Source organism: Cetorhinus maximus, chromosome 14 (genome assembly GCF_964194155.1).
Source record: "Cetorhinus maximus chromosome 14, sCetMax3.hap1.1, whole genome shotgun sequence".
NCBI classification, from domain to species: Eukaryota; Metazoa; Chordata; class Chondrichthyes; order Lamniformes; family Cetorhinidae; genus Cetorhinus; species Cetorhinus maximus.
The window spans coordinates 20,555,329-20,578,021 of NC_135892.1; the positions used below are offsets into that span (position 1 = coordinate 20,555,329).

The 22,693-nt window shown below is 42.3% G+C and overlaps 1 protein-coding gene across 1 annotated transcript in view; it reads left to right on the forward strand.

Moving 5' to 3' along the window:
• The first annotated feature begins 611 nt into the window (after positions 1-611).
• Positions 612-22,693, forward strand: part of pcmt (protein-L-isoaspartate (D-aspartate) O-methyltransferase) — a 40,402-nt gene continuing 18,320 nt past the window's right edge. Inside the window, exons 1-3 of the mRNA XM_078556635.1 lie at positions 612-988; positions 12,043-12,147; positions 13,502-13,533. Coding sequence (XP_078412761.1) covers positions 823-988; positions 12,043-12,147; positions 13,502-13,533 — 303 coding nt within the window. The 5' untranslated portion in view covers positions 612-822. The remainder of the gene's footprint in view (positions 989-12,042; positions 12,148-13,501; positions 13,534-22,693) is intronic.

Here is a 22,693-nt window from a genome sequence, read left to right on the forward strand (position 1 = left end):
TGCTGTAGGGGGTCAGTTTATATTAATACCATGTGCCTGGTGCAATGCTGCTGGCGGTTAGTTGATATTAATGCTATTTGCCTGGTGCAATGCTAGCCAAAAGGTGGTTATCTCCACCTATCACTGGCCCTCTATCCAGCTCTACCTGTCCCACCACCCGCCCCCCCCTTAAACCCATTTATATTTCACCTCTTTTCTATTTTTACTTATTTATGTTAAAGGGTCATTTGGACTCGAAACGTTAATTGTGCTCCTCTCTGCAGATGCTGCCAGACCTGCTGAGTTTTTGCAGGTATTTTTGTTTTTGTTTTGGATTTCCAGCATCCGCAGTTATTTGTTTTTATTTATTTATTTTGATATTAATACCATGTGCCTAGAGCAATGCCGCGGAAGGTGAGCTGAGATGCATATTCCTCCCTGTATGGGTCTGAGTCCCCTGCACTGAGGCTATGTTTAGCTGTAGAGGCGATGCCGCAGTGCACTCCCCGCACGCGCCCCTCCTCATTGTGCCACCACGTGGGCCTGAGGTGTCCAGTAGCCGGCCTGTACCAAAGCGGATCCCTGCTTAATCTGCCTTAATCACTAAAGAGGGATATGCGCGTCAACTGGCACTTCGTATCTCATACATGCGGCAGAGCCATACGCATTTCGAGAACCTAAAGAGCGCTCCTATGTAACCCGATCGTGCGAACAGCTGGTTGGTTGGGTGGGTGGTGTCTTGGGCTGCTGTGATTTTAAAAAATTAATCGCTCCCCTACCAACCACCGCTCCCCCCCTCCTTCCCGCGCGCAGTGGGCGTGCCCACCCCTCTGGGCTGACGTCATGGAGGCGGGCAATGAGGCGCTGGTGGTGATAAGCATTGTGGGTAGAGCGGTGTGCGCAGGCGTGTTGCTGACGGCGGCCTTGTACCTGCTGCGCGCGCTGTGTCAGAGGATGGCCTGGAAGTGCGGAGGAGACAGCCAAGCGGAGCTTGTCAACAACCTGCGGAGTGAGTGCTCGGCGAGGCGAGGGGCGGGCGTGAGAGAGAGAGAGAGAGACGGGGCAGCTAGTCTCCGGCGAGCGAGTACCCAGCACCCCCTCCCCTGCCCCAGCCCCAGTCCCAGCTAGCACAGCCAGGCCAGGCCACTAACCGGCTCCTGCGGGATTACTGCGGTCCCCAAGGGCGGGTGAGGCTGCGGGTCTCGGGAGGATGGATGGGCGGGCCGGCTGGGGGCCCCCTTGACAGCGGGCGGGGCCCTCGCTGGCTCTGCTAGCCCTGGTGGCCAGCGCCGAGCAGTGCGGGCTGGGCAAAGCAACCCTGCTGGTCACTGCAGTGCGGACAGTGGCCAAGCTGTGACTGTCCAGCGGCCAACGGCCCCATAACAGTTTTCAGCCAGTGGTTGCTGCTGCGATGGGGGACTGGGTCCATGCTCCTCGGCTGCCTTTGCATATGTGCAACGCTGGGATGGGCAGAGTTTTGATTTTCGAGCGTCATGAGGAACAGGCAGGAAAGTGGAGTTGATGCCAGATTCAGATCAGCCATGATTACTGAATGGTGGAGCAGGCTGGAGGGCCTTTTGGCTTACTCCTAGTTCTTATGCCTATGACTCTTCCATATATGGTGTGTCATGGTAACGGGTAGCCTGGGGTAATGCTCTGGGTGCCACACCCCTGCCTTTTCCATAGAGCCCTGCAAATTTTTCCTCTTCAGTTGAAGATGTAATTGTGAACTTATGTTTTAACCTGTTATTGGACCTTTAAATTCTGGAGAACCGAGCAATATTATGTCAAGTTTGGAAGAGCAAGTTTAATTTCAAAATGCATATTTTGACGGCTCCTTGATTTTTGAGTGTATAATCTTGCTGACATTCCAGTTCAGCGCTGTGCTGTGTCGTTTGAGGTGGCAGCTATCCACTGAGGAGTTGCTCTTTGTTCAGGTGGGTGTTAGATCTTAATCCTTGAAGAGTAGAAAGTTTCACTGGTGCACTGGACATCACTAACCAGTAACTTTGACTGGTCAGTCGTCATCTCCTTGTCGAAGTTGGTTGAGTACCTGAGGGAGAAATACCAGGCCGAGATTCATCCAGCATCCTTCATGCCTTCTGGATGTTCTGAGTGCTTCAAAACCAGTGAATTACTTTTGAAGAATAGTCTTCAGACAGAAGAAATTGGCGAGTGAGTTTGTCCATCAAGCTGGGGTCAAGAAAATTAATAATTGGGATGGCTGAACAATCTGGATTTATACACATTGTGATACTGCATTTTCTGAAAGCTGAGTGTTTTGAGAAATAACACACCAATCGGTGTTTTCTGGGTGGACTTGCTTTGGAAACATTTGCAGACAGTCAAAATTATAAGGAAAGAAGGTGGTCTCCTGGATAGCATGTTGCTGAAGTGGCCAATCCACAGAGGGGAAGTGAGTGACATCTGAATGAGGGGAAAGCTCAGAATGGTGGGATTGGGTAAAGACAGAGGAGGAAATTGCTGGGGGCCTGAAATTCAGGCTATTTAGCACTGGTATATAGTTCTGAATCCCTATAAGACAGACCCACAATGCTAATATTGGTGAAGAGGTGATAGAACCCCATTTTTGCTTTTTAAACAATGCTACCATTAGAAGGACATGTAACCTTTTCCGTAGTTATAGACTTGAGTCCCTAATCATTGGTTCTCCCCATGAGTCAGGGGGAGGGTAAGTAAAGCAATTGGGGGCTGGGGGGAGGGAGCAGAAAGGCTAATGGAGGGTCAGCACAGCCTATAGTATGCTCAAACTTGCTGTGAAATAAAAATTAAGGCATTTATAAAGTTCCCTTCTGAGCCATCAGGAAGCTCTGAAATGCTTTACAACTAATGGAGGAACACAAGAATTGCGGCAACTAGTGTGTGCGCAAATTTGCCACAAACACCAATGTGATAATGACCAGATAATTTATTTTAGTGGTATTTGTTTATGGATAAGTGTTATCTAGGACACTAGGAAGAATTCCCATGGTCTTAAATGTTGCAATGAGACCTTTTGAACCCACTGAGGACATATCGGCCTCAGTTTAACATCTCATCCAATGGACTGCATCTCTAATGCAAGTATTTCCCTCAGTGTTATGCCGTATTATCAGCTTGGATTTTGTGTTCAAGTCCCTGGTGTGGAAATTGAACCTATAAACTGATGTTTGCTAGTATGGTTTAAATTAAATTGGCAGGGTGTGGGTACCAGCATATATAAGTTGAAAAAAGGAATAAGGTGCACAAAGCAGTGAGTGTTGGATAGTACTAGAGGAGGAAGTAGATAATCTTAGATAAGAGCAGGAAATGATCTATAGAACACAATGAACCATCAAAATTTGTGGTCAGGAGGAGGCCATTTGGCTCATTGTGACCTTACTGGTCAAAAACTGACCTATCCAGCCAAATCCCATTTTCCAGCCCTTGGTTTGTAGCCTTGTATGTCACAGCATTTCAAGAGCATATTCAAGTATTTTTAAATGCCACCATTTCAGACAGAGTTTCAGACCCCTACCGCCTTCGGGAAGGAATTTTTTTACCCAAGGGGAAATGTGTTACTCCTGTCCACTATATCTAGGCCACTAAGTTTTATACATCTCAATTAAATATACCCTCAGCCTCCTTTTTTTCAAAAGAAAACAACCTTAACCTATCCAGTCTTTCCTCATAGCTGAAATTCCCTGATCCTGGCAGCATCCTTGTAAATCTCTGTTCTCTCCCTTGAATATGATTGTATCCTTCCTGCAATGCAGTGATCAGAAGTGTTTGCAGTACTCTATCTATAACCTAACAGTTTGAGTATAATCTTCTCTGAAGCAGTCTGTGCCCACTTAGACCTGGACAACATTTCGGGTTTGGGCAGGTTAGTGGCAAGTAACATTCATGCCACAAATGCCAGACAGTGACAATCCCCAGCAAGAGAGAATCTAGTCATCTCCCCATGACATTCAATGGCACTGCCATCGCTGAAAGCCCCACCAGCAATGCCCTGCGGGTCACCATTGATTGGAAACATAGCTGGACCAGCCATATAAATACTGTGGTACAAGAGCAGGTCAGAGGCAAATAACTCGCACCTCTTGACACCCCAAAGCCTTTCACCATCTATAAGGCAAAAGTCAGGAGTGTGATGGAATACTCTCTACTTGCCTAGATGAGTGAAGCTCCAACATGCTTCAGAAGCTCGACACCATGGCAAAGCAGTCTGCTTGATTGGCATCCCATCTATCATCTCACTCCCTCCACCAGTGGTGTGTACCATCTCCTTATTTGTTGCATGGTCATGTTTTGACTAATGTTCCTGTGCAATGCCTTGGGGAGTTTTTACTATGTAACAAGTGCTGTAGAAACGTAACTAGTGTCTAATAGGTGTTACAGAAATGTAAATAGTTTGACTAGGAAAATACAGCACAAATGCATTCAGCTTTTTTTAGGAGCTGAGCGCTGATCCCCAGGTTAGCTCTACAAAAGTAGATTTTAAAACACCTTAAAATGAGGTGGGGAAGAAGGTTCACTAGATTAATTCCCTCCTATGAAGAGATAGAGAGTAGAATGGGTGCATGCTCTAGAGTTTAGAAGAATGAGAGGTGATCTCATTGATCTCAAGATGGTTACATGAAAATAGATGGTCTCAGGTCCCTTGAACCCTTCCACCTGTCATGCTGTCAGAATCCAAGTCTCTTCCCACCCTTCAACTGGAAAAAGTCCCAAACTCCAGCTCCCTTTATTTGGCAAATGGACTCCAACCACTTTCTCAATTCCTCATCGCCTCTCCCTAGTACTCTTTCTCCCTTGTTAGATCCCATGATCCACTAATGACCTTGGGGCCCCAGTGCACCCACCCCTGTATCCCAATCTGATTGTCGCCTTCAGCGATTTAAAGGCCAGCTGATCCTAAACCCCTTATCGTGTTTGGTACTCTAACCCAACACCTTTTTCTCAGAATTCTCTCACTTCTGAAACATCACTCTTTGTGCATCTGCACAGCAGTGGCTCCTTACCAGTGTGCAACCTTTAGAGATTGCTTCTTCCCAGTGTCACCATGCCCAAACACCCTCATCCCAATGCTTCCACACTTCCAAAATTTATTGTCTGCCACTGCTACAATCCAGTCCATCATTTCATAATTGTCTCCGCGTATCTCGCACCTGTGTACCTCTTTGATTCAGACTTTGAAGCCACCCTGTGTGCTCTCTCTCCACCACCCCTTCCACCCCCACAGTGCTGCTATGCATTTCAAATTAAATATCTTGCTGTGTATGCTGGGTTAGTTTAGATAAGTTGGGTATATAACTAAACAAACATTTAATAGTGATTTATAAGTTCCTTGAACATGTCAAACCCCAAAAGAATGCTAACATTCCTGAACTTCCTCTGTAATTGAGTGTCCTGATACTTGTACTGCATGGTCTATGGGCACAAGACAACGCACTCTGACATTGTGAGCAATGCCATGGGAAAGCTGTTAAATAAGCATGTTTTAACCATCACATTTCAGGGCTACAGCTGTCTATATGCCTGGACCTGATTTGTGTATGTGTATATTAGTGTGCGCTTATTTTTATATTGGAGGGAAGAGGATAATAAGACTAATTTGCGCAAACATACTTGTGTTCCAATTTTGAAGTTGTGCATCTGTCCTTATTTTTATCCTGTTCTGAGTTCCAGTGTCCAAATTTGTAATGGGAGCTGTCCAAATCAATTTGCTATGTTTTAATTACACCCTTTGGCTAGTGGAGGCGCTACTGCATCCCAGCACCAAATGGAGTGTTTAATTACAGGCTGACAAATTACCATTATAAAGATGGAACCAAGAATTTATAATGGGAAAAGCTGATGGATTTATTTTTTAATATATCCATATTAAGTAAAAGAAAACAACTGAATAGGTATGGAGTATGCAAATCACACGTAAGGGACACTGCTAGAGATATAGGTAAACCACTTCACATTGAGTTGAGAAATTATCAATAGAAAGCTGAGAAGCCAATGAAAATACTGAATGACTTGATGACTTTCTTTAAGCTTGTGCCTTCTGAGGAATGAGCGTCTACAATTCATGGGGACATAATGCAGCCATCACTTTCAGCTGAGGAAGCTGGACACAGTCCCAGACTACAGCTCTCAACACCCACATCTACCTACAGTCCACAGAAATGTATTTGATTTACAGCAAGATTGGTCATTCTCCCATTGTGGCAGAGCTTGGTGTATAAGCCCTGCTTCCTTTCTCCTCGTTGTTTGTCAGTGGAGAAGTAAAAATCACAAATATCCTTAAGCCGCTAATAATTATATTTTTTTAAATGACACAAAATCCCTGTTTAAGCTTTGTTTTTGAGGTAATTTTGATAGGAAATGATGTGTATTTGATTATCAAATGTAGCATGTAAGTAAAACTGATACTTTGGCATGGTTTGATTTTGTATTTTGGAATGTATTCTAGATATTGGAGCGGCTACATTCTTCTGTTTGAGAAAACTCAATCAGAAATAATGGCAAGCTAGTTAGGAGGTTCTGAATAAAAATTCTGATCTTAGACATGTTGAAGATATTTGGTAAAATGGTTAAAAGTGCAAATTGATTCTTTTCAGTTTTATCGTCCTTGGTTTTCACTGCAAAAAAAAAAAGTACCCTTATTTGATATTAGGTAGGCAAAGGCATTTGTGGAAAGTTTTTTTGTCCTGTTTTGAGTGATATTTTTATACCTCTACTTATGAAAAGAACAAAGTTAAATGTTTAAGCTGTTGTAACAAGTCTAAATAATAAACTAACGTGATTTATTACTGTTTCAATACGTGTGACTAATGTATAATTGATATTATAACTGGAAGTGACGGACTGACCTCAATAAAACATCTCTGGCAGAATAATCGTACTTAATCACAGCGACCTAATTCTGTTCCTAAACATGAGTGATATAGATGTCCTTGCAATAATGTAGTATCTGACTTGCTGTGAGCAATGCTGTGGCCATGGCTAGCATGGAGAAAAAATTATGGCCAAGGAAATGAGTGCTCTTTGACCACATTAAGTGCTCCTTACCTGAAGTGACCACAGACTTCTATTTAAATATGGTTTGAAACTTTTAACTTGGGAGTAGTTTGGGGAACTGGTATGATTTTTAAGGTTTTTGAATCAAAATTCTGTGGTGAAATGATGGAACTTAAGAGCCAGCAGAATTCCATGATATGCCTAAAAATGCCTTGCCAATCTGACTTGCTGCTGTTATAATTGTACGGCTGACTCCAGAGTGGACAGAGTAGAATTTTTGATATGTGCTGAAGAACATTGGATCAGCAATCTTGTTAAATCTGTATGCAGAGTGTGAATTGATGAGCTTAAGAGTTGAGGCTTTAGCCTGTGGATACTAATGCAGGTGAACCGGCGTGCTAGGGGTTGAGCTAGATTGCAGCTTGTCAGGTTCAAGATGAAACCTTTTCAGCTGGGGCTTGAGAATTTGCTGTACTCTGGAATAAAATCTAAAATTGAATTTTCCTACATTAGAGAGTGCTTTATTAGCTGTGAAGCATTGAGACACCCTTAGGTTGTGGGAATGCAAGTTCCTGTTTTCTATACAAACTAGATATCATTGTACGTTCTAGAAATGGCTTTTATTCTGGTCCCACTAAACCTGACACCACTTAGTTTATAGCTATTGAAGATGTATCTGGAAAGCTGAGAAGTTTTTAAGTGATCAAGGGATAATGTGGCCCAACGCGAATGTTGAGGCCAAATTTGCTCTAGTGACATATTTATTTTAAGTTTGTGGCTGTGTGCTGCTCTAAGTTTATGTAAGCATTTATTTTTGGTACAGATATTTTATATTGTTTTGTGTTTATCACTCAAATTTGATTTAAAGATTTTATTCTTGGAGTGAGTTATTTGATCGAGTGTAATTATTTGAGGAGATGGGGTGGGTAGCTTTGATCGTAGAGCATGGAACTGGTGTATAGTGAAAGAATCTTAAGGAATGTTGAACAGAAGGAGGTTGTGGAAGGGAGACTGGTCAGCTTGTGTTTAGTATCTGCAGTTGTATTGTGACTTTTCTCCTTTTGTGTGGTGATGGATTTTTTTAAAGCCAATGGTTTCCGTACCAAATGAGTTGCCCTACTTAACACCCACTCAAATCACTTGGAATTGTATTATTTGCTAGCTTTTAACATGGTAAAATGTTTCTAGCCACTTCACAAATGGGGAGATGAGGTTAATGGATGCTGAACACTGGTCTAGAGCAGTTTACTGCAGTTTTTAACAAATAAAATTGTCTGCAAGAATTTGCAAACAGCACTCTGCTCTAAATAAAGTAATGGTGAGTGGGACAGCTGGTTACATGTTCCATATTACATTGTTGCCAGAACAGAAATGGGGATTTGGCATAACTGATTTATCCTGTTGTTTATGCTCCATTCAAGCCTCTTTCCCATTTCTCTTTATCTTATCCTATTGGCATATCCTTCCATTCCTTCCTCCATTGTGTGTGTCAGGAATGTTACCTGATAAGCACAAGTGCCAGGTCATGACCATCTCCAACAAGCAGTTCTAAGCACCTTTCCATGACATTCAATGGGATAACAGTCACTGAAATCCTGGGTGACCAATGACCAGAAACCTGATTGGAAGAGCCCCACATACTGTGACTGCAACAGTATGTGAGAGGCTCTGTATTCTGCCACAAATAACTTGCCACCTCACTCCCCAAAGTCTTTCCATTATCTAGAAGGCACAAGTCAGGAGTGTGATGGATTGGTCTCCTCTTGCTTGCTCTGGCGACTCTCGAGCTTGATGGCATCCAAGACGGCCCTCCTTAATTGGCATCCTCTCCACCACCTTAAATATTCATTCCTTACATCAATACCACGTAGTGACAGCAGCGTATACCATCTGCAAGATGCACTGAAATAACTTGCCAAGGCTGATTTGGCAACACCTTCCAAAATCATAATCTGTACTGCCTAGAATGGCAAGGGCAGCAGGTGCATGGGAGCTCCATGTTCTGCAAGTTCCCCACCAACACTCACATTCTGTTTTGGAAATATCACCAATCCTAATCATCACTGGGTCATAATTCCCAACCTAACAGCACTGTGGTGGCACCTGCACCGCACGGACTGCACCAGGTAAAGAAAGCAGCTCAATTGCCACCTTTGAGGGCAATTGTCTAAGGGTAATAAATGCTGGCATTGGCAATGCCTACATCCCATGAACAAATTTTTAAAAAAATTCAACTTCCCCATGTAGTATTAAGTTCCACATTCTTCCCATTCTTTGAATAAGATCTTTCTCCTGAATTCCCTATTAGATTTATCTTGCATTTAAGGTATAGAGTTTTTGTCTTCCCCATAAGTGGAAACACCTAGATTAGCATTATATTGGTGCGTTATAGTTATCTATTCTTAAAGTTAATGTGGAACTTCTTAGCTTGGATTACCAATGTACAGATGTCTAGTGTTACAATTGAGGTTTATTACAGTCACGTTTTGAAAATGTACCTTTAAATATAGGGTAAGTGAAGGGGTCATGCAATCTGTTCTGGAGTGGGCCTGTAAGTGTATGTGATTTGATTGCTGGAGATTGATGGAAGATTTGGATTCTTTTGCTGAGAAGGTGCACATTTGGAGTCAATGGCTGCAGTCTGAGTATACCATGAGTAAACCCTGAGACTCTCAAAAGTCCCAGAATGTTCGTGTTGGCATTGGGTTGTGAACAGTTGTACTGTAAATCACCCATTTACTTCTAAGATGAAAGGGAATTGAGGTCAAAGCCAGTGAGCCTCGTATTGAGGTAGAAATGCTAATATGTTTCACATTGCCATGGGTAAGGAGGAAGAGGAAGCCATTTTTGAGATCAGGTTACAAGCTTCCCTGCAAGTTGGTGAATATCACAGACAGCAGAGGTTCTATGTGGTCAATAGAGAGAAAATACTGCTTGACTTTGTGAGCTATCACAGCTGGATGTGGGGGAGAGAATCCATAGTCGAAGAGACGAATTCTGCAGCCTTCTACAGATTCTGGAAAATTTGTTCTGGCATGGTAAAGGGGAAGAAGAATTATTGGGACAGGTTTAATGCCAATGGTGAATTTAAGATAATCTCCGGAAACTAAGGAAAGCGCTCGGAGACGGTTGCTCAAAGCTACTACCCTGAATTACCGATATGGAATCCCATTGGCAGTTGGGAGTAACTGTAAGGACTGTAATTCTGTGGGGAGTTTGATGTATGATAGGAACATTCCCCTTGTATACCTTTCTGTAGTTTAAGCATATGTTGCTTACAAATAGAAAATAGTGTTTAGTCACTAGTGTTTTTAGTCATTTATTAGTAAAAGTTAAAAGGTGAAATCCTGGGTCATTCTTTCAGCTAATAACAAAGTTTGAATCTCTTAGAGACAGAACACCGGTTCACTTTAAAAAAAAAAATGCAATTTTGCAGGAGATGGCTTACATTATTAATAGAAACATAGACACTAGGAGCAGGATAGGCCATCCGGCCCTTCAAGCTTGCTCCATCATTATTTATGATCATGGCTGATCCTCTATCTCAATGCCATATTCTCAATTTCTCTCCATACCCCTTAATGCCCCAATATCCAAAAAATTATCAATTTCTTTCTGAATATACTCAGTGACCTGGCCTCCACAGCCTTCTGGGGGAGAGAATTCCACAGGTTGACCACCCTCTGAGTGAAGAAACTTTTTCTCATCTCAGTCCTAAATGGCCTGCCCTGTATCCTAAGACTCTGGCCCCTGGTTCTAGACTCCCCAACCAGGGAAAAATGCTCCCTGCATCTAGTCCGTCTAGCCCTGTTAGAATTTTATACGTTTCAATCAGATCTCCCCTCTCACTCTTCTAAACCCTAGTAATACGGGCCCAGTCGAACCAAGTTATACAACAGTCCTGCCATCCTTGGTATCAGACTTCTGAACCTTTGCTGCACTCCCTCTATGGCAAGTTTATCCTTTCTTGGGTGGGGAGACCAAAACTGCACGCAATATTCCAGGTGTGGTCTCACCAAGGCCTTGTACACCTGCAGTAAGACATCCCTACTTCTGAACTCAAATCCTCTTGCAATGAAGGCCAACATACCATTTGCCTTCCTAATTGCTTGCTGCACCTGCCTGTTTACTTTCATTGATTGGTGTACAAGGACACCCAGATCCCTTTGTATGCACATATTTCCCAATATATCACCATTTAAATAATACCCTGCCTTTCTGTTTTTCACACCGAAGCCTATAACTTCACATTTATCCACCTTATACTGCATCTGCCATGTGTTTGCCCACGCACACAATTTGTCTAAATCACCCTGAAGCCGCCTTGTATCCTCCTCACAACTTTCAACCCCGCCCAATTTTATCATCAGCAAACTTGGAAATATTACATTTGGTTTCCTCATCCAAGTCATTTATATATATATTGTGAATAGCTGGGGCCCCAAGCACTGATCCCTGCGGTACACCACTAGTCACCGCCTGCCATCCAGAAAAAGACCCATTTATTCCCACTCTGTTTCCAGTCTGTCAACTAGTTCTCAATCTGTGCCTGTATATTACCCCTGATCCCATGTGCTTTAATTTTGCCCACTAGCCTCTTATGTGGACCTTATCAAAAGCATTCTTGAAATCCAAATACACCACGTCCACTGGTTCTCCCTTATCTAATCACATCCTCAAAAAAACTCCAGTAGATCGGTTAAGCATGATTTCCCTTTCATAAACCCATGCTGACTTTGTCTAACCCTGTTAATGCTTTCCAAGTGTTCTGTTACCATGTTTTTTATAATAGACTCTTGCATTTTCCCCACTAATGTTAGCCTAACTGGTCTGTAATTCTGCTTTTGTTCTCTCCCTCCTTTTTTAAATAGTGGGGTTACATTTGCCACCCTCCAGCCTATAGGAATGTGGTTAACTCATTCCCGCTTTCAACAGCACCTGAAGATTGCTAAACATCTTGAAGTTTACATAGATCTTGCATGAGTTTGAATTGACTCCTGATGGTAATTGGCTCTGTGTTGCTTCAGATGGAAAAACTAATGAATGCTGCTAACTTTTCATCTTTTGCAGAGAATGGGATAGTCAAGACAGAGAAGGTTTATCATGTAATGTTGGCCACAGACCGTTGCCACTATGTAAAGAGTAACCCCTACACAGATTCCCCTCAGTCTATAGGTAAGAATTTCCAAAGTACTTGCTGCTCTCTTCCGAACAATAAACTTGATCATGTCACCCCACTGTCTTGTACACGTTTTTGACTTTGCCTTCTAATGCAGTGGGCTGTGACAGTCACAACAAATTAGTGCTGGCAGATTTGAACTATTAACCTCATGCCTTGTGTTCCAGAAATTATGCTGGCTGTGTTTAATTTATGTTTGAGGAAAAGAAATGAAAATACAGAAAATGTGGTTTTATGAAGTATTATTTATATTATTCACCAATATCACAAAACAAAATTCTAGCATATTAAATTGTGCAATTGTTTTTGCAAAGGCTATTCTTTCACATTCCCCACCCAAAAGAAATTGCTGGCTCTGAAATAGAAAATCATCGCTCCTCACTCTCTCCGTAACAGTTTAATAACCCCTGATTTCACACATTTTATAGTGCACCATTTTATGTGCTGTGACTCCCATTCTAAATGGTCTGCTTGCAACGGTGTCTGTCTAGAGGAAGCGCCTCAGCAGAGGAACTGCAAAACTTGTTTGAGTTTTTTGCCAAACGTGACAAGTTGTTTGTATTTTTGTTTTATTTGGAACTCAATACATTATCCTTTTAGCACATGTTGTGCACCTCCTTAATGCCAAACTGCACTTTCTTTTGGTTCAGTTTGTTGTTGAGTTCGGAGGTGGGGGGGGGTTTGTGTGCTTGTGTGACTGGAAGCACGGCCCATTGAAGCTTAGTTACAGTATTTGATTAGAGACCATGTAAATTCTATCTGTCCAAAATCATCATCTGATTAGTTCAACACATTTAATATTACAATTCTCAGCAGCATTATATCAATAGTTAATGCTTCTTGTTGAAACAGATAAGTGGGTTGCTGGATTCTGTTTCAAAATGCTGAGTCAGGCTCTGGCCATGGGGGGAAAACTACTGAGTGCCAGCATTTACCTGGATTGCCTGTTGTAGTAATAGGTGGTGCTCTGATATGCTTTTTCAATGTTATTTGCTTGCATAAGTAATGCTTGGTGACATATTGATTTAATGAAAAGGTGAAGAAATAGTCAATGAGCAGGCTGCCACCTTATTGCATTGAGTGGTTTCCACTGATTTTTAATATACTTCTCCCTGCTGTGTAAATTTTTTTTCTTTGGTGGCACTATTGGATGAAAACCCTCACGTGGCAGTTTGGAACTGTTATTTGTTTTTGTTTTTCTGATTTTTTTTGTGCATGCAGTGTCCACAGTTCATCAACCCCCTTCCCTCACTGAAAATCCAGAATTCTAGTATCTCATTGTGGCTGGCACAAACTCAACACTTGCTGTGTTTCGCCATTGTACATGAATGGCATTGCTTTGTTTTACAGGTTTCCAAGCTACAATCAGTGCTCCACACATGGTAAGTGCAAGTTATTTTCTGATTTAGTGCCACCTGTGAACTTAAGGCTATCTGAATTTCAGTAAGATTTGCAACAATACTAATTGAGCCTATGCTCCAGATCTCATCACAACCTTGATTCAGATGTGGATATGAGATGATAGTCATTGGCCTTGACGTCAAGGTGGCAATTGACAGAATATGGCACCAAGGAGCACAAACAAAGCTGAAATCAGTGGTCAAACAGAAAACCCTCTAGTAGAAGTCATGCCTGAAGTAAAAGAAGATGGTTTTAGATGTCAGAAGCCAATCATATCAGTCTTAAGTCATCACTTCAGGACTTCTGCAGGGAAATATCCTGGGCCTGCCTTCCATCATAAGATTGAGTGGGGCTATTTGCCAATTATGCAAATGTTAAGTAACATGAATCATGTAATATTGTCAAGTAAATGATAATGACAATCTTGTGCCAGTTGAAAGCCAAGCCACCTTCCTATGACCTTCAAAGCAGCAGCAATATCATCTAGACCTTCAGTATCATGGGAGGAGGTAGGAAGAGGTCACTGTTGCCCAGAAAGTGAAATTTTACTAGCCATATCAATAGTGTATCTTCAGGAACAGGACAGAGGCTGGGCACTTTGACAAGTAGCTTGTCTCTTGACCACCGCCCCCCCCCGGCCGCGCCTGCCCAAAACCTACAAGTTACAATTCAGGAGTGTGGTGGAAAACTCATTTTGATGGGTTGTAGCTACATAAGTGCCCAAGAAGCTGAACAACTTTAGGACAAAGCAGTTGGTTTGAGTGGCATTCCTGCTACTGGACTTGGTATCCCCTCTGTTATTGGTGTGCTCGCACAGCATGTATGATCTGCAGGGTACAATTCAGCAACTCCCTAAGCTTACCACCCCTTCCTGAGATGCCTACTGCCAAATAACAACTTGCATTTATATCACTAACTTAGTAAATGTCCCAAGGCACCTCACAGAAGGATAACTGGGGAAAAAAATTGACACGAAAGCAAAGGAGGAGATATTAGGACAGGTGACCAAATATTTGGTCCAAGAGGTAAGTTTTAAAGAGTATCTTATTGGGGGAGAGAAAGGTGGGAGCTGTAGAGTCTCTGTAAAGGGACATAGATAAGTGAGTGGGCAAAAATTTAGCAGATGGAGTATAATGTGGGAAAATGTGAACTTGTCCACTTTGGCAGGAAGAATAGAAAAGCAGTATACTATTTAAATGGAGAGCGATTACAGAACTCTTGAGGTGCAGAGGGATCTGGGTGTCCTGGTACATGGATCGCAAAAAGTTAGTATGCAGATACAGCAAGTGATTAGGAAGGCAAATGGAATGTTGGGGTTTATTGCAGGGGGAATGGAATATAACAGGGCAGTTTTACTGCAGCTGTTCAGGCCCTTGAAGACTGCAAATCTGGTTTACTATACAGTTTTGGTCTCAATGGATAAAATTGCAATAGAAGCAGTTCAAATAAGGTTCACTGGACTCATCCTTGGGATGGAGGGCTTACCTTAAAGGCTGAACAGGTTGGGCCTGTACCCATTGGAGTTTAGAAGAATGAGATGATCGTATTGAAACACAAGATTCTGAGGGGACTTGATAGGACAGATACTGGAATGTGGTATCTTTTGTGGGGGTGCCTAGAACTAGGGACACAGTTAAGAATAAGAGGTCTCCCTTTTAAGACAGATGAGAATTTTTTTTTTGTTTGAGAGTCATTAGTTTGTGGAATCCTCTTCCCCAGAAAGCAGTGGAGGCTGGGTCATTGAATTCATTCAAGGCTGAGTTAGATTTTTGATGAGGGAGTTAAGGCTAATGAAGGGCAGACAGGAAAGTGTTTTTGAGATCACAACCAGATCAATCGTGATCTTATTGAATGGCAGAGCAGGCTTAAAGGGCCAAATGGCCTGCTCCGAAGTCCTGTTTCCTATAGTTTAGGGAGGGACTTCTGGAGCTTGGTGTTTGGATGGATGAAGGCATGACTGCTAATGGTTGGAAAGAGGAAGGAGGGCAAGGTTGTTGGACCTCAGTTGGCTACAGGTTTCCCCTTCAAGTCACCACCCTGATTGGGTATATATCTCAGTTTCTTCATTGTCACTGGATCACTATCTTGGAATTCCCTACGGAACACCATTGCAGGGTGACCATCACCACGATAGTGCAGTACAAGAAGAAAATCCACTACCACCCCAAATACAAATAAGTTATAGTTATGGCCTTTCCTGCAACAGCCATGTCCTGAGAGCAAATTTTTTTTTAAAATTGTAAACGTTTCTAGTGTTGATACTTTTCTGATGAGCTTTAGGGCAATTGATATTTTTGCATCTATGCTGTAAAATGAGTAGATTGTTGGGCTTCTTTGTGATTATAGGTGAGTGAATGTCTGAGCAGACTCCCAGGTAATGTTTAGAACCAGCAACTATGCTGTGCTTTTGCTTTTAAAAATAGTTTTACTATTTAATGTGATTTAAAAGTACCACAGATATCTTCCTACAAGATAGCCTAATGTGTAGCAAAAAGAAAACTACAGCACCGAAACTTCTATTTATTCTTGGGCTGTGAGTGACGTGGGCATGACCGTTTTTTTTTTTGCCACAACCCTAGACGCTCCAAGAAGGTAGTCCTTGACCTCTTGAATCACTAGTCCTTGTCATGGTACTACTGTGATGTTACATCGGGATTACAGACTATTGACCCAGCAACAGTGAAGGAATGGGGATATATGTACAAGTATGAATGGTGGATGAATTGAAGGGGAACTTGGAGGTGACTGCTGTTCTTAATTGTGATTGTTGTCATGGGGCTAGGAGGTGTTGTGAAGTAACCTTGGTAATCTATCATTTGTCTTTTTCCATTGCCTTTTAAACAACATCAAAAGTGCTTATAAGTGACAGGTCCTCACTCAATCAAAAGTTTTCAAGGCACCTAATGTACTTTGGTACTGGTTCTGTTGCTAACTGTTTTTCAACACCAATTTATCGCCAAGTTATGGATTCTCTAGTTATGGATCCTCTAATGTAGAACACCTGTTTATCTTAAGCTGGAGTAAGCTTTTGATGCAATTTATACATTTTATAGAAAGTTAGACTAGGTTACTGCACAAGTTGTAAAACAATGTAATTGTCCAGTGTTCTGTATTGTCTTCCTCTTTATTGTGCACTAATATGTTGTGGAGGGACTGATATTGTGAAGTTGCATTCGCTTATCATGTGCCATCACATTGAAGCATATTTAGGGTAACAGGATATTGGACATAGTTTATCTGTCTTCTGTGCAGAAGAGGTAGTGTTAGCAGGGAATGTAGTCCCACCCTCAAGTGGATAAATACAGTATTGCTGCATAAGCTGTTCTGCATGTAATATGATTCTGAACAGTGAGATAAAGTTACCCTTTATTGTAAAAATCTTTTTGAAAGAATTTCTGATTTAAAGAAAAAAGTGTTTCCTCTTGATACTGCTGCAAAGAAGCCATTGGAGTTGTGTTGTAACCTAAGTGTAGTAATTAAATGTGCTGGATATAGTGCACACGTTGAAGTTGGCATTTGTGTGTGTATTTATCAAGTGGTCAAGTGGGTTAGTGTATACGCACAGTTTAGTGGAGGAGATGCACACCTTTTATATAACTTTGTACCTGCCTGAGATTCTGAATAAATGGATGTTGGCTTCTGTCACCACAACAGGTGCTCCTGAGGTCAAGTGTGTGTTCCACCTGATGGAAAGTGCTGGTGCTATTTGAAAGCTATCCTGGAGCTTGGAAGAAGCAGTCGTCTGTCCTGGTCTAAACTTCTCACCTGTTCAGTCTTCTGAACTTGTCACTGCTCCAGTTTGGCGATGAAGGGAATACATTTTTTAACATTGACACCAAGCCATTGTGTTGGGGAGTCTCTGGTACCAGGTGCCTTTCCTTCTGGCTATGGAAGCTGTGATTATAGGTAGTCATTGAAGTTTTAAACGGTAACTGCAGGAAAGTTTGGCCCAGGCTCAGAAGGATAGTGCAGGAGAGAGTCTAATGTGTGGCATATTCATTATTTTATGATGTGAAGATAAGTTATATTTGAAATGGGTCTGATCAAATTGTTGCTCCTTATGGTCACTTGTTATAAACAAAGCAGCTTAATGTTTCATATCATTACAGGTGTTTTCTGAACCTGTTTGAAAAGATTGAGAAACCAAACAGGGACACATGCAAAAGACATGAATATTCAGTTTGTCTCTGAAAGTGGTACTATTTTATAGCTAGCTAGATAGCTGTTAGGATGGTCACAACTCTGATCACAAGATTCCTGAAGCATTTGAGTGATACTGCCATACCCAAGGGAATATGTATGGCAATAGCTGTGTACTCACAAGCCATTCTCGTCTTGTAACCAGCTAGAGAACAACATGGGTTGAGGTCTGGAAACCGGATGTTGACCTTTGCGCCAGAGCAAATATATGGTAAGATGTATTTAGTTTAGAGGAGTTGTGGGATAACTCCAAGATTGAGGAAATTGTTCACATCTCATTTTAATTTGCATGACATGCACTTACAGCATTCTTCAGGCGTGCAATGCACTCTTTTTTTAATTCAATCTCGGGACCTGGGTGGTGTTGGTAAAAGGATAGCATTTATTGAGTATCCTTAGTTGCCTTGAGGCGTTGGTGTGTTCTTTGTGGTTTAATAGATCTGAGTGACTTAGGCCACTTCAGAGGAAAGTTAAACGTAAATCAGATTTTTAACAGCAATCCAACAACTCATGGTCACCTTCATCGTTAAGTTTTTTTTGTGTATAAACTAGTCACATTGCAAATGTACCATCTTGCCAATGGAGATACTAGAGTGCCATCACTGGTAGGGAGATGTGATTACAGTGTGGCTGGTTTATACGGACAGTTTCCATTCTAAAGCGAATGTATGATTGTAAAATGGGGACCGAATTATATCTGGGTGCCTTTGTCCAATTAACCTACCCTTCCCCTGAAGACCATACTTAGTCTTCACTCCATGTGAACTTACTAGAGAAAATTGAAGTGTTTCAAGTGTGCCTATCACCTCAAGTGTGGCACATTGTGACATAGATAAATGATGTAGATATTGGAATGCAGAGCAAAAATTGCCTTGATGCTTAGCTTGAAGTGTGGCAAACAGTGAGGATGATGCCAATTGACTGGAACAAGGCATAGGCTAGCAGAATGGAAAGTCAAGTGGCAAGTGGAATTTAATACAGAGAAACATAAAGTATTTTGGCAAAAGAGATAGGGAGGGACAATATGTACTTAGCGGCAGTGTTCTAAAGTGTGCAGGGACAGAAGGACCTTGGGGTTCATAGATCTTTGAAGTTGGCAGGGCATACTAAGAGTAATTTGCAAAGCATGATGGGATCTTGGGCTTCATAATTAGATGTATTGAGTGCAAAAGCAGGGAGGCTATGCTGAACCTTTCTAAAGCTCTGCTCAGGCCACAACTAGATTATTGTGTCCAGTTCTGGTTGTCACACTTTAGAATCAGTGGGGAGGTGCTTGAAGGGTTGCAGGGGAAATTTAACCAGAATGGTTCTGGGGATTAGGGAATTTAGCTACAAGGTTAGATTGGAAACACTAGGTTTATTTTCCTTGTAGCAAAAGAGGATTGAGGGGAGATTTGATAAGAGTTGTAGAAAATTGACAGGTTTCGATAAGGTTGACAAGGAAAAGCTGTTCCTATTCACTGATCGTACAAGGACTAGGAGGGCACAGACATTGGGAGAAAAGACGCAGGGGAAATGTGAATTTTTTTTTATGCAGCGAGTGGTAATAGCTTGGAACTTGCTGCTTATGAAGGTGATAGAAGCAGAGACGGTAAATGATTTCAAAAGAAAATCTGGTAGGCGTTTGAGGGAAATAAACTTGCAGGGTTATGGGGATAGACAGGGGGAGGGATGGCGGTGGGTGGTAACGGAACTGAGTGGCTTACTGCACAAAGTGCTGGCACGGGCTCAATGGGCCTCATGGGCTCATCTTGCCACTAATTCTGACTCTATTATCTATTGCAAATTACTGGCACATTTAATAGGAGTGTAGGGTGAGGAACAAGGGGCAGGGGGAGAAATGTTTTTAACATCCAGTCATTTGGAATGGACAGACAGGCTATGCAACAACATATCTCAATAAAAGTTTTAATATATGCAGTTTCGTAATTGACTTCAAAAATAAAAATACCTGGAAAAACTCAGCAGGTCTGGCAGCATCTGCGGAGAGGAACACAGTTAACGTTTCGAGTCCGTATGACTCTTCAACAGAACTAAGGAAAAATAAAAGAGGTGAAAAATAAGCTGGTTTAAAGGGGGGGTGGGGGGGGGGGTAGAGCTGGATAGAGGGCCAGTGATAGGTGGAGATAGCCAAAAGATGTCATAGACAAAAGGACAAAGAGGTGTTGAAGGTGGTGATATTATCTAAGGAATGTGCTAATTAAGGGTAGAAAGCAGAACAAGCAAGGTACAGATAGCCCTAGTGGGGGTGGGGTGAAGGGAAGCGATCGAAATAGGCTAAAAGGTAGAGATAAAACAATGGATGGAAATACATTTAAAAATAATGGAAATAGGTGGGAAAAGAAAAATCTATATAAATTATTGGGGAAAAAAAGGGGGGGGGGGAATCGGAAAGGGGGTGGGGATGGGGGAGAGAGTTCATGATCTAAAATTGTTGAACTCAATATTCAGTCCGGAAGGCTGTAAAGTGCCTAGTCGGAAGATGAGGTGCTGTTCCTCCAGTTTGCGTTGAGCTTCACTGGAACAATGCAGCAGGCCAAGGACAGACATGTGGGCATGAGAGCAGGGTGGAGTGTTGAAATGGCAAGCGACAGGGGGAGGTCTGGGTCATGCTTGCGGACAGACCAAAGGTGTTCTGCAAAGCGGTCACCCAGTCTGCGTTTGGTCTCTCCAATGTAGAGGAGACTGCATTGGGAGCAATGAATGCAGTAGACTAAATTGAGGGAAGTGCAAGTGAAATGCTGCTTCGCTTGAAAGGAATGTTTGGGCCCTTGGACGGTAAGGAGAGGGGAAGTAATGGGGCAGGTGTTGCACCTTCTGCGGTTGCATGGGAAGGTGCTGTGGGAGGGGGTTGAGGTGTAGGGGGTGATGGAGCAGTGGGCCAGGGTGTCCCGGAGGGAATGATCCCTGCGGAATGCCGCCAGGGGGGGTGAAGGGAAGATGTGTTTGGTGGTGGCATCATGCTGGAGTTGGCAGAAATGGCAGAGGATCCTTTGAATGCGGAGGCTGGTGGGGTGATAAGTGAGGACAAGGGGGACCCTATCATGGTCTGGGAGGGGGAGGAAGGTGTGAGTGCGGATGCCTTAGCTTCATAAAATAATTTGTTGGTACATGTTTGTTTTCCCATAAAAGCAATACATCTACTTAGACTGATGAAGTTAACTTACCAAAATCTAGGTGCCAGCTTGGATTTGTTCTTCTGTCACTTGCACGTAACTAACTTTGTTTGCTGTGCAAATTTCCAAGTGAGGAGAAGACAAACCAGTGGAATTGTTCAGTACTTGTGTGTTGGTTATCATATAGCTCTGGTTCGATCCTGTTTGGCATACTGTGTTCAGTTCTGGGCAGTGCACCTGGGTGTTAAGATCAGCTGTAACTTAAATGGCAGAACAGCCTGGCACTGAATACCTACTCCTGTTCCTATGCTCCTTGAAATAGCTTTATCTGCTATTCTCTCCCTCATTTAAATGCCTATTGTGCTTTTTTTAACACACTATATAACTAGAATGCAGAATGCAAATAATATTTGGAGCTGCCCATTTTAAATTGGTCAGCTGTTCTCTTAAAACTCTCTGCAGTCAGGACTGCCTTTGCATGTCTCTTCCAAATGCACCCACTTGTTTTTGGGGCCTGATACTCGAAGCTGGTTTCTTGTGCAACCCGTTTCGTGCTGCATTTTGCTGACTACTGAAGCAGCGGTGAGTCATGCAACATGCCCCAGCTACCCCACCCTTTTCCATCACGGTATCGCAGATTTCTCAAATTTCCAGTCCTAGGACTCAGCATCACCTCCAACATAACACAGCCTTGTTCACATCTTCTATTGGTCCTGGGGTTTAACAAGAAAAATGAGCACTGAACACATCTCAAAAAAATAAAGACCACTGATATCCATGGAAAAAAGTTATGGAGATTGACCCCCAAAACAATAAGGGTGAGGGGCACCCAAATGACTGTAAAACCTATCCAATCATTGGAAGTCAGACCTGATAATGCAAAACAAAAACAGAATTACCTGGAAAAACTCAGCAGGTCTGGCAGCATCGGCGGAGAAGAAAAGAGTTGACGTTTCGAGTCCTCATGACCCTTCAGCAGAACTGAGTATAGTTAGGAGAGGGGTGAAATATAAGCTGCATCTGTGTGCTATGTGACATTGGTGCCCCTGTTATAGAGCAATATAACTTCTGACCTGCTAAGATTGACTAATATATTGATGTACGAGATGTTTCCACCTGAGGAATTTAAAATTCGGGGCCATAAATATAAAATGTCATTAAATCCAATAAAGGAGTTTAGGAGAAGCTTATTTACTCGGTGGTAAGAATGTGAAACTCGCTTACCACGTGGTAAAGGTGAATGTCATTTAAGAGGAAACTAGATAAGTACATGAAAGAGAGGAATATGGAAGGATATCCTGATATGGTGAAATGACACAAGGTGAGAAGAGGTTTGTGCGGAATGTAAACACTGCCATAGACCTGTGGGTGGAATAGTCTCTTTCTGTGATGTAAAATTGGATATTAAAGAGTGATGTATAGTATCCTTTATGGTAGGATGTGAAACTTGTTATACTTGCTCACATTCTCTGGATCACTTAGCTATGGCAATGGTGAGTCTTTTGGATATGTGTTTTAAGTTGCACTGAAGGAAGGATTGTGATTACTTGGGCCTGTGCTCCAGTATAGTAAAGTAGATACAGCTAACTCTTGGACCAAACCACGTGCTCAATTTTGTTGGCCTTATTGCCGAGGTACAATTCCTGTCATTTAGTATTTGCTGAAATGCAGTGACCATCCTTGGCTTTCTGCAAGACTAAATTTTGTGCTTGTGGCTAAATGTGTTTTTTAAATTGGCTAGTCAGATGAGTGAAAGTTTGCTGCTTCAGTACGCCTTTGGGAAGATTTTGTAGATGTAACTAGTTATTGTTGAGTGGTGTGAGAG